The sequence below is a fragment of the Ruditapes philippinarum genome, unplaced genomic scaffold, assembly GCF_026571515.1.
Source record: "Ruditapes philippinarum isolate M1 unplaced genomic scaffold, ASM2657151v2 ctg760_1_1_1_1, whole genome shotgun sequence".
Lineage (NCBI taxonomy): Eukaryota > Metazoa > Mollusca > Bivalvia > Venerida > Veneridae > Ruditapes > Ruditapes philippinarum.
This window is the reverse complement of record NW_026853160.1, coordinates 389,133-401,895: the sequence shown is the minus strand read 5'-3', so window position 1 is coordinate 401,895 and position 12,763 is coordinate 389,133. Positions and strand designations below refer to the sequence as shown.

Here is a 12,763-nt window from a genome sequence, read left to right as displayed (position 1 = left end):
CATTTCTGCTCATACAGCCTTTATTTTTAAGTTAATGTCTTTCATGTTTGTAATAGTCATACCAAGAGAGGTCCTCTTCCTTTTCCTTTAGTAAGGGGTCATTTGGGTCAAGGTCAAAAATGTCAAAAAAAGATTATATACACTTTTACAGGTGTTTAAGTTTTCATCCTACAATACAATCACCAAATTAAGATTCAGTAGAGCTGTAATTGTCATAAAATCTAAGTTGTATCATTTTTGTACATTAATATGTTTTATTTACATATTTCTAAGGTGATTTTAGTGTAAAGCAGGGTCTTATAAATACTGTTTAAGTATTTGGCTAATATAGGCCATGTTTGTTCACATTGGATATAATTGTTATGATTGATTTCAATGAAGTGGTGACGTACTGTGTGTAATTAAATATACAAATTTTGTAAATAAACCATCTTTTTAGATGAATCAGCATCTGGCATAATCCTAAATGGCTCAGTTCATTAATTGACTTTTCAGTAGATACATGTAATTGAAATTTAACACTTAGGCCTACCACATTGTGCACGAAATGCCCGTGCTGAATGTTAATTAAATATCTTACGGGCATTCGTTCCACTTGATCAATTATGCATTTTTATATAGTTTTATTCATGGAGTTCATGTACACGAATATCTTTAAAAAATCACATTTCATGATCAAGAATAAGTTTTATCAATCTTAGCTACTTATATAACACTTTATTTAATCATTATATAATAAAATAGAATATAATGCATGTACTATATACAGCCATTTAAGAAAAGAACCACGTTTAAATGGGATGTTGATGTATCTTGTCAAATTTGGATGTCAAATAAATTTTCTTAATTTTGCATAATTCGATACCAGGAAACGGGCACATATATCGTGCATTTGACATGATGTAGTACGTGCGGATAGTTTTCAGCAGCAAATATGGCCGCCCCCATGGACCTCAACCTGCCGCTATGTGAAAAACCGGCTTTGTTGCAAAAGTTGAAAATGGCACACCAGTGTAATAACCTATTCCGATAAAAGAATTTTGTTATGATATGTTAACAATAATTTTGTCTCTTTGATATGAACCGATGACTTGTTTTATTTTTCTTGTTCATGACATATTTCGGATAGATTATATTTTGGATATTATGTGATTATCACAGGTCAAGCCGTTTCTGCCTACTTTTCGTGAGATAGTATTCATTTTAATATCTTAATTATGTTTGTTTATACTCAGACGGAGTAACAAAGTGTTGGTCAGTGCTTTAATCACTCGTATCTTACAGAGACTTCTAAACCAAGGGATAACATAAGAAACTCTAAAAAAATAGAATATTTTCACAGCCAGACCCCAAATCCTTTGCGCAAGATTAATTTGTCCTTGAAGATGGTCGTTTTCTGCCATCTTGTTTTACGTAAACTAACGTTTATGTTGTTTTCTCCAGAGATATTGGTCTTGATAAGTTTCCATTTTAATATTGTTTCTTCCAATTTTAACATTTTACACACCAAAAAAATAATAATTATGGAAATTTTCAATTTAATTTCTTTGTTATTTCAAGATGACGAACATGTTCTCGGGAAATCTCACAAAAATGTGAACTTGCGTGGTAATTAATTGTTGGTATAGATTTTTAAGTGTTTGATGTCATAGATTCCTCTCCATTTAGAAATAGCTCTGTGTATTTTTACTGTATTACACACTGTATAAATACACACAATCTATAAATTTATTAACTAAACCATCTATAATTAATATGAAAAAGGCAAAGCCTCAAAGCGAGCTCGATGTACTTTTAACGTGAAATAGTATGAAATAATCGCTCATTTTTATTTCAAATGCAGTGACGAGTGCGTGTGACGTTACACGTACTGTGTTAAATATGGCTCCGCCCCTGTCGTTAAATGAATAACGAGTTTTGAAAACGTTGATAAAACTTTGTTTATTTTATTTCACTCTATAATTTTTCAAGCGAAATAAAGATTGTTAAAAGTGAAATAAACGTAAAACTTAAAAAATGTTTTGCGACATTAAGGTATACGCCCCCTAATGAGCACTATAAGGAACTATAAAATTGACAACATAGGTCAGTTATATATACCTTTAAAGACACAAGAATGCAAAATTTAAACACAGTTTACCGTTATGGTTTACGAGTTATGAAAGATTTTTTCTAAAGTAAAACTTGGCTATTAGAAGGGCTCTTTTTCAGAAATGAGAAACTCTAATTTTTCTATTATATAATAATTATGTAAATAATGTTTTCCTATAGAAAAATATTTTAGAAACAATTAATAGCATTCAGCTAACAAATGACCCAGCAAAATTATTTTGTTTCTACTCAAAATGTTTGAATATGTATATAATGTTACCCTACCCACCCATTTTTAAGTAGTTGTTTGATCATTTCTCTATCAAATCAGGGCTGTTTTTCAAAGTTTGCATAAATTTTCTTAAAAAGTATATTGGATGCGCTGTCAAATATAAATCACTTTTACCGTCTAGTTTTTATTTTATTAGACTTTGAAAATATCAGGTACCATATTTTGATAATAAATTTGGCACAACTTAGCCAAAAGATACCAATAATAATTTTATAATTAAAAATGAAACACTTTTTTCTTATCAAGAGTGATCTGAGAGACACAAATAATGTTCAAAGAAAAAAAAAGAAAGAGAAAAAAAAAGTTGCCTCTTCTGGGCTTGAACCCGCGCCCTCAGTTTCAATGCGGTTGACAGTAGTTTCTAGTCTATTTGAGTATTCTTCAAAGTGGAGGTAATGCATTAAGGTGATGTTTGGCGCTACATTGTGACGTCACGTAACAATACTTTAAAACGTCTGTACAGCGTTAACGACTGAATATAAGATATTTGTGTTCGGATTAATTTTCTTAGTTAGACCATTTTCTTTCATTCTAGATACTTTTCACAACAAAATTCGACAAAAAAATTGTTTTTATTTATCAGATTTCAAACAAAATGGCGCCTTCGATTTTCATTTTTTATACACAGCTTCCGTTATTCTGGTTCCCTGTCCAATTATTGTCCCCATAGACGTGCGCGGGTGACCAGTCTACACTTCCGTTTTCAGTCAGAATTCCTCAGTTTTTATCGTTATCTTTAAATTCGAAAGGTTGCGATGTGTCCAATTCAGTACTTTGGACGAAAGTTTTCAAAACCATCACTTAGCAGGTACTCGCGTTACCGTAAAGCTCGCTTTGCGAGCAGGCCCTTCGGGCCAGCTCGTCGAGCTCGCTATTAAATTTATAGACATGTACATTCATATATCAGAACAAAGGAGTATGAATTTGCTAAACAAACACATATATTCTCATTCAAATTTTTGTCTTTCTACTCTTACCAAGCATCAGAGTTGTTATGTTGATCAAATGTGAAGCGTTGATGTTTGAATACTGAGTAAGCTGGAAGAAAAATACCTACATTTAGCAACTAGACTGGGTTTGCGAGATAGAAAAACAAAACCAGAGCTATAATTGTAAGATAATGATCAATAGGTTTTAATAATTATTGTTTTATTTTTTTATTATTTAGTGGGTTATGAAGTTGTGGCAATAAACAATTATGTTTCTGAGTTATTGGTACCAAAAAAGAAAAAGAAGTCAGGTGAAAAGGTATGGAATTTGAATGAATCATTAATTAAAGGTGAATAATGAGAATAAAGCTCTCTAGGTAAATCATAAATCTTCTTAAACATTACATTTAAGTATTTCCACATACATGTAATGAGTAATAAATAATATATACAGTAGGGGGTTTGAAAGATACTGTCTTACTATTGAGCAAGCTATTTAAGCAACATGAGAGAATGTTTGTGAGCGCTTTTAAATTTCATTCCTGAAAGCAGAGCTTGGTTATTTAAGACACACCAATGCCCAGCATTAGCTATTTATGTGTAAAGTATTGACAAAAATAGACCTATAAGATGTACTCTCATTTCATCAGAAAAAGACTCTTTTAATCTTGTTGCTTTTGTGCAATCAGACATTTACTGTCAATTTTGACATTTTTTTCAGATGAAATCTCCAAAAGAAGTTATGCCAAGTGAAGAAGAGATAAGATCAGTCACTGGTGTAAGTATTATATGCTAAATTTTAAGTTGTCTTAGAATTATTCACTAAATTCTGAAACCATCAAATGAAAGCAGAGATTTATGTTTAATTATCTCCCTTGAACATGTTTATTAGTGCAAAATCAGTTTATAAACATTGTTTAATCAAATCAAATCAAAATTTTAGTAAAATTGTATTTAAAGAAGTCCGTTTTAAAATAGTATATCAAGTTTTATGAATTATAAGTTATATTTATTTGATAACTCAAAAATATACATGTTTATAGGCAGATTTGATTGTATATTTATACATTCCTTTTGGGGTTTAATGTTAAGTATAATTAAAGTATAACACCTCTATATTAATGCTAAATTTTATATAAAAATTTAGAATGTCTTCAAAATAATAAAAAAAGATTACAAAATCACAAGTGAACAAATATCATTCAGAGTTTATAATAAAGATTTTTTTTTATCTTAGGCATCTGATTGGCCAGATACCTTTAGAATATATAGCATTACTATTGTTGCAGTCACATACCTTTAGAATATATAGCATTACTATAGTTGCGGTCACATACCTTTAGAATATATAGCATTACTATTGTTGCGGTCACATACCTTTAGAATATATAGCATTACTATTGTTGCGGTCACATACCTTTAGAATATATAGCATTACTATTGTTGCGGTCACATACCTTTAAAATATTTAGCATTGCTATTGCTGCGGTCACATACCTTTAGAATGTATAGCTTTACTATTGTTGCCTGAGTGATTTGTAATTAATAATGATTTCTCTGTTTTAATTTGCTTTTATTTTTCATTCATTATCATTTAGAGATCAAAGAAACCATTCAAAGTCCTTTCTAGGATATCAACAGCACATACTGATGTTTCACAAGCTCATTTTATAGTAAGTAAATTGTTTTTTCCGATTGATTTAAAACTCCTTTATGTGGACTAGGAAGTAGCACTTTTAAGTCACTCCAAACGACTGCTCCCTGTGTGTCATAATCAGTATAGTAACACTTGTGTTGATTACTCTGCTAAATTAATCTTTTAATTACAAATGTACCCTGCTAAAACATGTGTAATAGACTTGCTGTGCTAAGTTTATGTAATGGATTTGCCATTGGTTGAACAAAATATTTTGCCTTTTTTAATTGAAGTACTCTCTAGCGTGGGTTCGATCCCCGGGAGATGCTTTGGTAGTTTAGCGCGGAGGAAGGTAGTCTAGTACTGGTGTAACTCTCCAGGAACGATGGTTAGGAAACTACCCGCCTATATGACTGAAATACTGTTGGAAAAAGGCGTAAAAATGAAACAAACAAACAAACAAACAATTGAAGTAAAGTTAATTCAGGATATCAAAATGTTAAGCTTTAGCATCAAGCAGTAAAGTCTGGTCAAAATACATCCTGATTGAGTAGGTTTGCTGGTTCTTCATTTGAAATATAAGCAGGTTATCATTACCTCTGACATTATTTAAATACCATTTTTATTTTTTGAAGAGCACGGAGGAAGTGCAGTGTTATGACATTGTGGCTGTGCAACCGGCCTGTGAGAAGACATTTTCTGTAAGTTTTAAACTTTAAATTAAAGATTTCGGATACAGATGACATTTTAATGATTTAAGTAGGTAGTTAGAAGATGTAAATTTGAAATAACTAAAGTAAACAAATGCTCACAGGGGCATATTTAAGCATTATGGAAGTGGGAATGCCTGTTACATAGACTTTTCATATCCCAAATTTAATTGTCTTGTAAGTACATTTGTAATTAGTTGTTTTGTGGGCTGTTTGTGGCTGAGTGTTTAAGGTTGTTGACTTTCACTTATCCTCACTGTAGTGGGTTGGAATCCTGCTAGGCATTTTGAATTCCGACATGTAAGAAAAGAAACCATCGTGCTTACAGCATGTTGATGGTTTCTGCTCTGAATGGCCTTAGTGCCTGAATTAACAAATGGAGGCGAACCTGAGGTCTTCTTCCACTAGTAAAGCCCGGAATTTGCTATATGACCATGACAGTGTTGATGTAACTTAAAACATATAAACTTGTATGCCTTCATGTACAATGTGATGATGGGTTTATACATTTTGCAGTCAACCAAAGGGTTAATAAATTCATTTGACTTGATATTTTATTAATTAGCAGCAATTTCACCTTGACATAGAGTTACCAATAATTTTCTACACTGTATATTGCAGCAAGCTTGCAAAGACTTGAATGTAGATATAATCACCATTGATGTAACAGAGAAGTTTGCCATGAGGATTAAAAGGCCTACCTTATCACCTGTAAGTAAAACTTATTTTACAGCAATTATACATGTATATAGTCTACTGTCATGTAACACTTGTTTCCTAATTTTGTAATATGAACTTGTGCGTTTTTTTAATTAGGAACAGATCATTGCTAGTTGAAGGGATAATAAAATTGAGTGTGGCCAACAAAATAGTACCTAATCTGGTCTTGCTCTTTACATGTATTGATGGAGAAGGCTGTTCAATTTTACAATTTAAAATGACCTATTTTAGATATTTTGATGGGTTAAAGGTGTATTTTTCTGCTTAGCTTGCTTGTCAGTAGCGGTTACACAGATATTGTCACCCCATAACCTTGCTTGAACTGTAAATGACCTTCCTTTGATAATGGACAGTCTCAAAATAGAAGCAGGGAAGTCCCATTTAGAAATTTAGCAGGCTAAGAGTAAAGTTGATTTTGTTTTGATAAATGACTAAGACTGGATTTAATCAAAATGGCAAACTTGAAATTGCTACATTTATTTATTGTACCAGCTTAATGGATTTTCCTCCTTGAAATTGAAAGAAAAATGAATTGAAAAAATGATCCAGAAACGATTTTATTATTTTCATTTTTGATATTAAATATCTGAAAATTACTATGTACTGATCACAGAAAAATCAAAATATATGCACACTGTGACACTCATGCCATATCATTATTCGTATCTGGGACAGTCGTCTTATTTCCTGAAAGTGATATTGAGTTGTTGATGAAATAATCAATCATGTTTAACACACTCTATTTCAGGCTATAGAACGAGGTATACAGTTTGAGTTACAATACAGTCCAGGGATAAGGGATGCTACATATAGACAATACTTTATCTCAAATGCACAAAAACTCATTTTCTGGTGTGAAGGAAAGGTGAAAATTTATTTTATCTTTAATAATAATGTAAAAGGGTAGCCATACACGATTAAATAACATTGTTTTTAAAATTCGTTTGGTAATACATGTATATGTGGAGGACTCAGGAGTGTGGAAATTATCTTTTATTTCAATTCGTTTTACTCAGATAAATTGTTTTTGAAATTAATTTGTTTGCTAACTTTTTTCATGCAGGCTTTAATTTTTTTTTTAGTTTCAATGTTACAAGCACTGTCATTTGGCCAGTCATTTTAATAGTGGTATACAGTAGTGTTAAGAATGTTAGATTATTAATTCTGTCTTAATTATGCTTTGTTATACATGTATTTTTGCACAATTTTATAATTTCTGTTTTGTTAAGTTTTTTTTTTTTTTTTTTTGGTTTAATTATTTTTTTTTGGTTTCAGAATGTAATATTGACCAGCGGCTGTGAAAAGGTAGGTACATGTATATACTTTACCTTTCAAATTGAGTTGTGCCATGTAATTATCGCTTGCCAACTTGGCTTAAAGTTACATTTAATAAATTTCATAAAAAAACTAAATAGCGACATTTCATTAATAAATTAGGTTTTATATCGACTCCAGGTCTTATTTTAGTTTTATTAGTAAGAAAATAGGTAGCCTAATTGTGGCAAAATGGGAAGTACAATTTCTGTTTGCATGAGAAACTCCGCCTTCGGATCATCCGTACATCAGTATTAAATCAACAAACATGACTATAAGTGTTAGTCCTAATTTAAGGGTATATTTCCACATTGTAACGGATGTTTTGATACAAATTTAATCTTTTAACGAGATGATTACTTTTACTGAACACCAGGTTTAGTGCACCGTGAAGCTTAAACAATTAAAGTGTGTTTGCACAAGAAAATATCACATTTGCTGTGTTCCGGATAGCAACTATAAAACTGTGACGTAGCGCATACACAAGCTCATTATAGTCTTCATTTGCGTGTTAAAGTTTATATACAAACTTTAGTGTTACCGTGGAGTTTCCCGTTTAAAATCCTAATTTATGAACAATATTTGATGAGATTTAAAACAAAACTATTAATCAGGTTAATGAAACTGTAGAATGTTTTATTTTTAGGCTGACGGCAAAATATTTTTACATATTTATTTAATGTAACTTTAACATATGTAAGGCAGATCATTAAAAGCCTGTTAATCTTCTGTAGATTTTAAACTTATTGATGCAAGACACAAGAAGATAAATCATTTATTAAACCAATCAATTACTTAATGGTTCCAAAATATTCTTGTGTCATGAATAAAGAATTCAAAGAATTTAAGGGTTTGTACTGAAGTCATATACAATTTCCTGTTCAAAATACTCCTGTAATAACAACATTATATTACATTTGAAGAGATCTCCGGAATAAATCATCAGATGGATGAAATGCATACAGTAAAAACATACAGAGTGATATGGTTAATGTTTTAGTTGTCGTTTCTTTCTTTTCTAGGCCATTGAAATGAGGGGACCATATGATGTGGCTAACTTGTATCCTTTCTAACTAGTGACAGTCAGTAGTGATATCTTAATAAATAAATACCTAATAAAACTTTTTTTGGCTAGTTGATAACATAATTCATAATAATGTTAGTTCTTTATGTATGTAAAATTATTCAGGATGTATTACTTTAGCTCTTCATTCACCTCAAATACTCCACGGAAGATTACCTTAGGTCTTCTTTCACCTGTAAAGCTGTACTTTTCTACCTTAACTGTATGTAGAGGTTTGTTATTGAACCTAAATGAGAATCAGTCCAAAGATGCCGTCATGAAGAACTGCAGAACAGTTGTATGCCATTCAGGTAAGAAAATTTTAATGTACATGTCCTTTTTGTGTCGCCTTGAAAAGGTGACATATAGGGGTTACTTTTGTCGGCGGTGTCGGCGGCGGCGGCGTCTGTGTCGGCGTCCGCTAAAGCTTGTCCGGAGCATAACTCAGTCACTATAAGTCTGATTGACTTCAAACTTGGTATGCATGCTTCTTTCAATAACCCGAAGTGCAGTGCACAAGGATTGGTACTCTGCAGTTCTTATTTTTTGAGTTATTGCCCTTTGTTAATTTTCATACTTTAATTTTGTCCGGGCCATTTCTCTTCAACTAAAAAAAGCTATAGACTTGAAACTTCATAGGATGATAGATCTCATTAAGAAGAAATGCAGTGCACAAGAACCAGTACTCTGCACTTCCTAATTTTTGAGTTATTGCCCTTTGTTAATTTTCATACTTTATTTTTGTCCGGGCCATTTCTCCTAATGTATAAAAGCCATGGACTTGAAACTTCATAGGTGATGATAGGTTTCATTAAGAAAGAAGTGCAGTGCACAAGAACTGGTACTCTGCATTTCTTATTTTTTGAGTTATTGCCCTTTGTTTATTTTCATTTTTTAATTTTGTCCGGGCCATTTCTCCTTAAGTATAAAAGCTATGGACTTGAAACTTCATAGGATGATAGATCTCATTATTAAGAAGTGCAGTGCACAAGAATCAGTACTTTGCATTTCTTAATTTTTGAGTTATGGCCCTTTGTTAATTTTCATACTTAATTTTTGTCCAGGCCATTTCTCCGAAAGTATAAAAGTTATGACTTGAAACTTCATAGGATGATAGATCTCATTAAAAAGAAGTGCAGTGCATAAGAACTGATACTCTGCATTTCTTATTTTTGAGTAATTGCCCTTTGTTGATTTTCTTACTTTATTTTTGTCCTGGTCATTTCTCCTCAAGTATGAAAGCTATGGACTTGAAACATCATAGAATGATAGATCTTATTGATAAGAAGTGCAGTGTACAGAAATGCTGCTCTGCACGTATTATTTTTTTAGTTATTGCCCTTTGTTATTTTTCATATTTAATTTTTGTCCTGGCCATTTCCCCTAAACTACATTGTTCACAAGGCGACACATCCGACTCGCGGAGTTCTAGTTTACAAAGAAAAGATTTACCTTTTTTGTGTACTTTGAACAAGTGTTCTTCACAATCCATGTAAGTAAAATGTTCAGTTTTTAATATGGTATGCTCATACATGTGAACACTTAATGGGAGACTCCCACTTTCTACAGCCATATTTTTAAAGATTTTTCTTAAAAATAAGGAGTATTTTCACAAATTAAAGAAATCTCCCTCTTTTTGATATCAGAACTACTGGCTTCTTTGTTTATTGGGAAATCTTAACCCTTTTTTTTTTTGAAGAAAATCTCCCACTTGATCATCGAAAAAAGTGCAATAATTTTGATGTGACGTCATAAGCGTTATACAAACATAGTGTAAAAACGCGCTAAATGTTAGCGTTTTACTGTAGGTGCATCAATGAAAAATTACTCTTTTTTTCACTTTAAACAGTCCTTAGTTTGGATATGTGATAAATAGAATATTAAATTTGTGAAAGTTCATTTCTGATTTTATGGAACTTGTTGAATAAAAAAATATATGAGCTGTGTTACGACAAAACCAACATAATGGGTTTGCAACCAGCATGGATCCAGACCAGCCTGCGCATCTTCGCAGTCTGATCAGGAACCATGCTGTTCGCTTACCAACCCTATTATAAATAGAGAAACTGAAACCGAACAGCATGGCTCCTGATCAGACTGCGCTGATGCGCAGGCTGGTCTCGATCCATGCTGGTCGCAAACCCACTATGTTGGTTTTGTCATGACACGGCTCATATCCTCTGTTTACAGAAGGAAGAAAAGTATACAGTAAAGGAACAGTCAAAGTAGAAAAAGCTTCTGATCTGCCGAAGGAAGAGTCATGGATATTGGAAAAATGTGACGTCACTGTGAAACGTGAAGACATCACTGCAAGCGATACAAATGGAAATTTGAATAATTTACATGCCAAGGACTCCTCAGATGATGATAATGATTTGGAATCTAGTGATATCAATGAACCAGTTATGAAGAAAATAAAGCTAGTTGGAACTTGATCAAATAGTGTAAATGGGGATACTGAATTCTGAGAATAGTTTAAATACGTAAACATTGAAAAATCTTATGCATAGGAAATGTACAAGCAAGCAAGCTGGAGTGGCTTTTAAGAGCAGATGACTTTAAGTAAGACAGGGAAATTTACAATGTTTTAAACTAGGAAATGGCATGTATTTTCTGTGAAGAATTTAATGTTATCATATGCATTAAATTAAAGGTTGACACCTTTATATAACTTGTTAAAAGCCATTATAGTAAAAAAAAAAATTGAAAAATTTGTTAATTTGCAAACAGCCGAGTAAAGGTTTACTGGCTCCATTCTGCTGATGTTGATGTTAAAGGGGCATTCAGTTTTACAAACACATTTTGTTTTAAACTATTATGTAGCAAGACTGGCATACTTAAAATGTATAATTATTGTAAGATGCAATATAAAATTTAACTTGAAAACTTTTATCTCCTGATAGAGCTGTCATTGATAGAGACATTATCGATGTATTGTTGATATTTTTCTGTCAATATATATAATTGATACACATTTGAAAAACTTGATAATGTTGATTAATTAAATAAATGCCTGTAAATTATAAAAAAATCACCCAAAACATATACAGCATGTGGTCATGTCTAACGCTAAGCTGTTGATATATAATGGACACATTTCATAGCAGTGATGATAAAAAATGGTTAGGAAAAAATAATGCAAAGGATATTATTTTATAAACAGGACACAAATTTTTTGTATGAACAGAACATGTATTTTACTGAAATCATGTAAACAGGTATGAAAATGAATTGTATACAAGAAATTAGGAGTAATTATTGATGACATTGTTGTATCGCTGATATTTCTCATCCAATATGGATGTTTCATCAATATGCTTTGCACTGAATCAATGACAGCTCAATCTCCTGCCAATGAAATATATGAGCTGCGTCACAACAAAACCAACATAATGGGTTTGCGACCAGCATGGATCCAGACCAGCCTGCGCGTCCGCGCAGTCTGATCCATGCTGTTCGCTTACCAACCCTATTACAAGTAGAGAAACTGACAGCGAACAGCATGGATCCTGATAAGACTGTGCGGATGCGCAGGCTGGTCTGGATCCATGCTGATCACAAACGCACTACATTGTATGTTGGTTTTGTCGTGACGCGGCTCAATTATTTATATCAATATTATCAGCTATTAATGTATTGTTTTACATTTTAATTTGTTACTGAATGGAATTCTTTAAGTAAAATATTAAAGATTTGTTTACATGCTAAACTTTTTTCTTTCTATGATGCAGTTGATACATGAATATTTTCTTTGTATTCAGGAAATACTTTAGCCAGTTTACTTTTTGACAAATAACTGATCCTTTACAAAGGATCAGTAGACTTGCCCAAGAAATCATTGACAAATATGCAATTGCCGAAATAGATAACTTGTTATATTAATGATCTTGTAACATGGAAGCTCAGAATAAGAATTAAGAACATGCATATCATTTAGCATTAATAAAGTCAGAAAGACCAATGAAAACAAACTTTCAGGAATATTTACACATTTTAATAAAATTAGAA

At 32.0% G+C, this 12,763-nt stretch overlaps 1 protein-coding gene across 1 annotated transcript; it reads left to right on the top strand.

Annotated features, from left to right (window-relative positions):
- The first annotated feature begins 853 nt into the window (after positions 1-853).
- LOC132735646 (ribonuclease P protein subunit p30-like) lies at positions 854-12,683 on the top strand. The gene is made up of 11 exons (XM_060722624.1): positions 854-1,013; positions 3,552-3,631; positions 4,034-4,090; positions 4,911-4,985; positions 5,584-5,649; positions 6,280-6,369; positions 7,127-7,243; positions 7,654-7,683; positions 8,715-8,752; positions 8,987-9,066; positions 10,946-12,683. Exons 1-11 carry the CDS (start codon positions 935-937, stop codon positions 11,188-11,190), a joined length of 957 nt encoding a protein of 318 aa, XP_060578607.1. The 5' UTR covers positions 854-934; the 3' UTR covers positions 11,191-12,683.
- Positions 12,684-12,763: the final 80 nt, after the last annotated feature.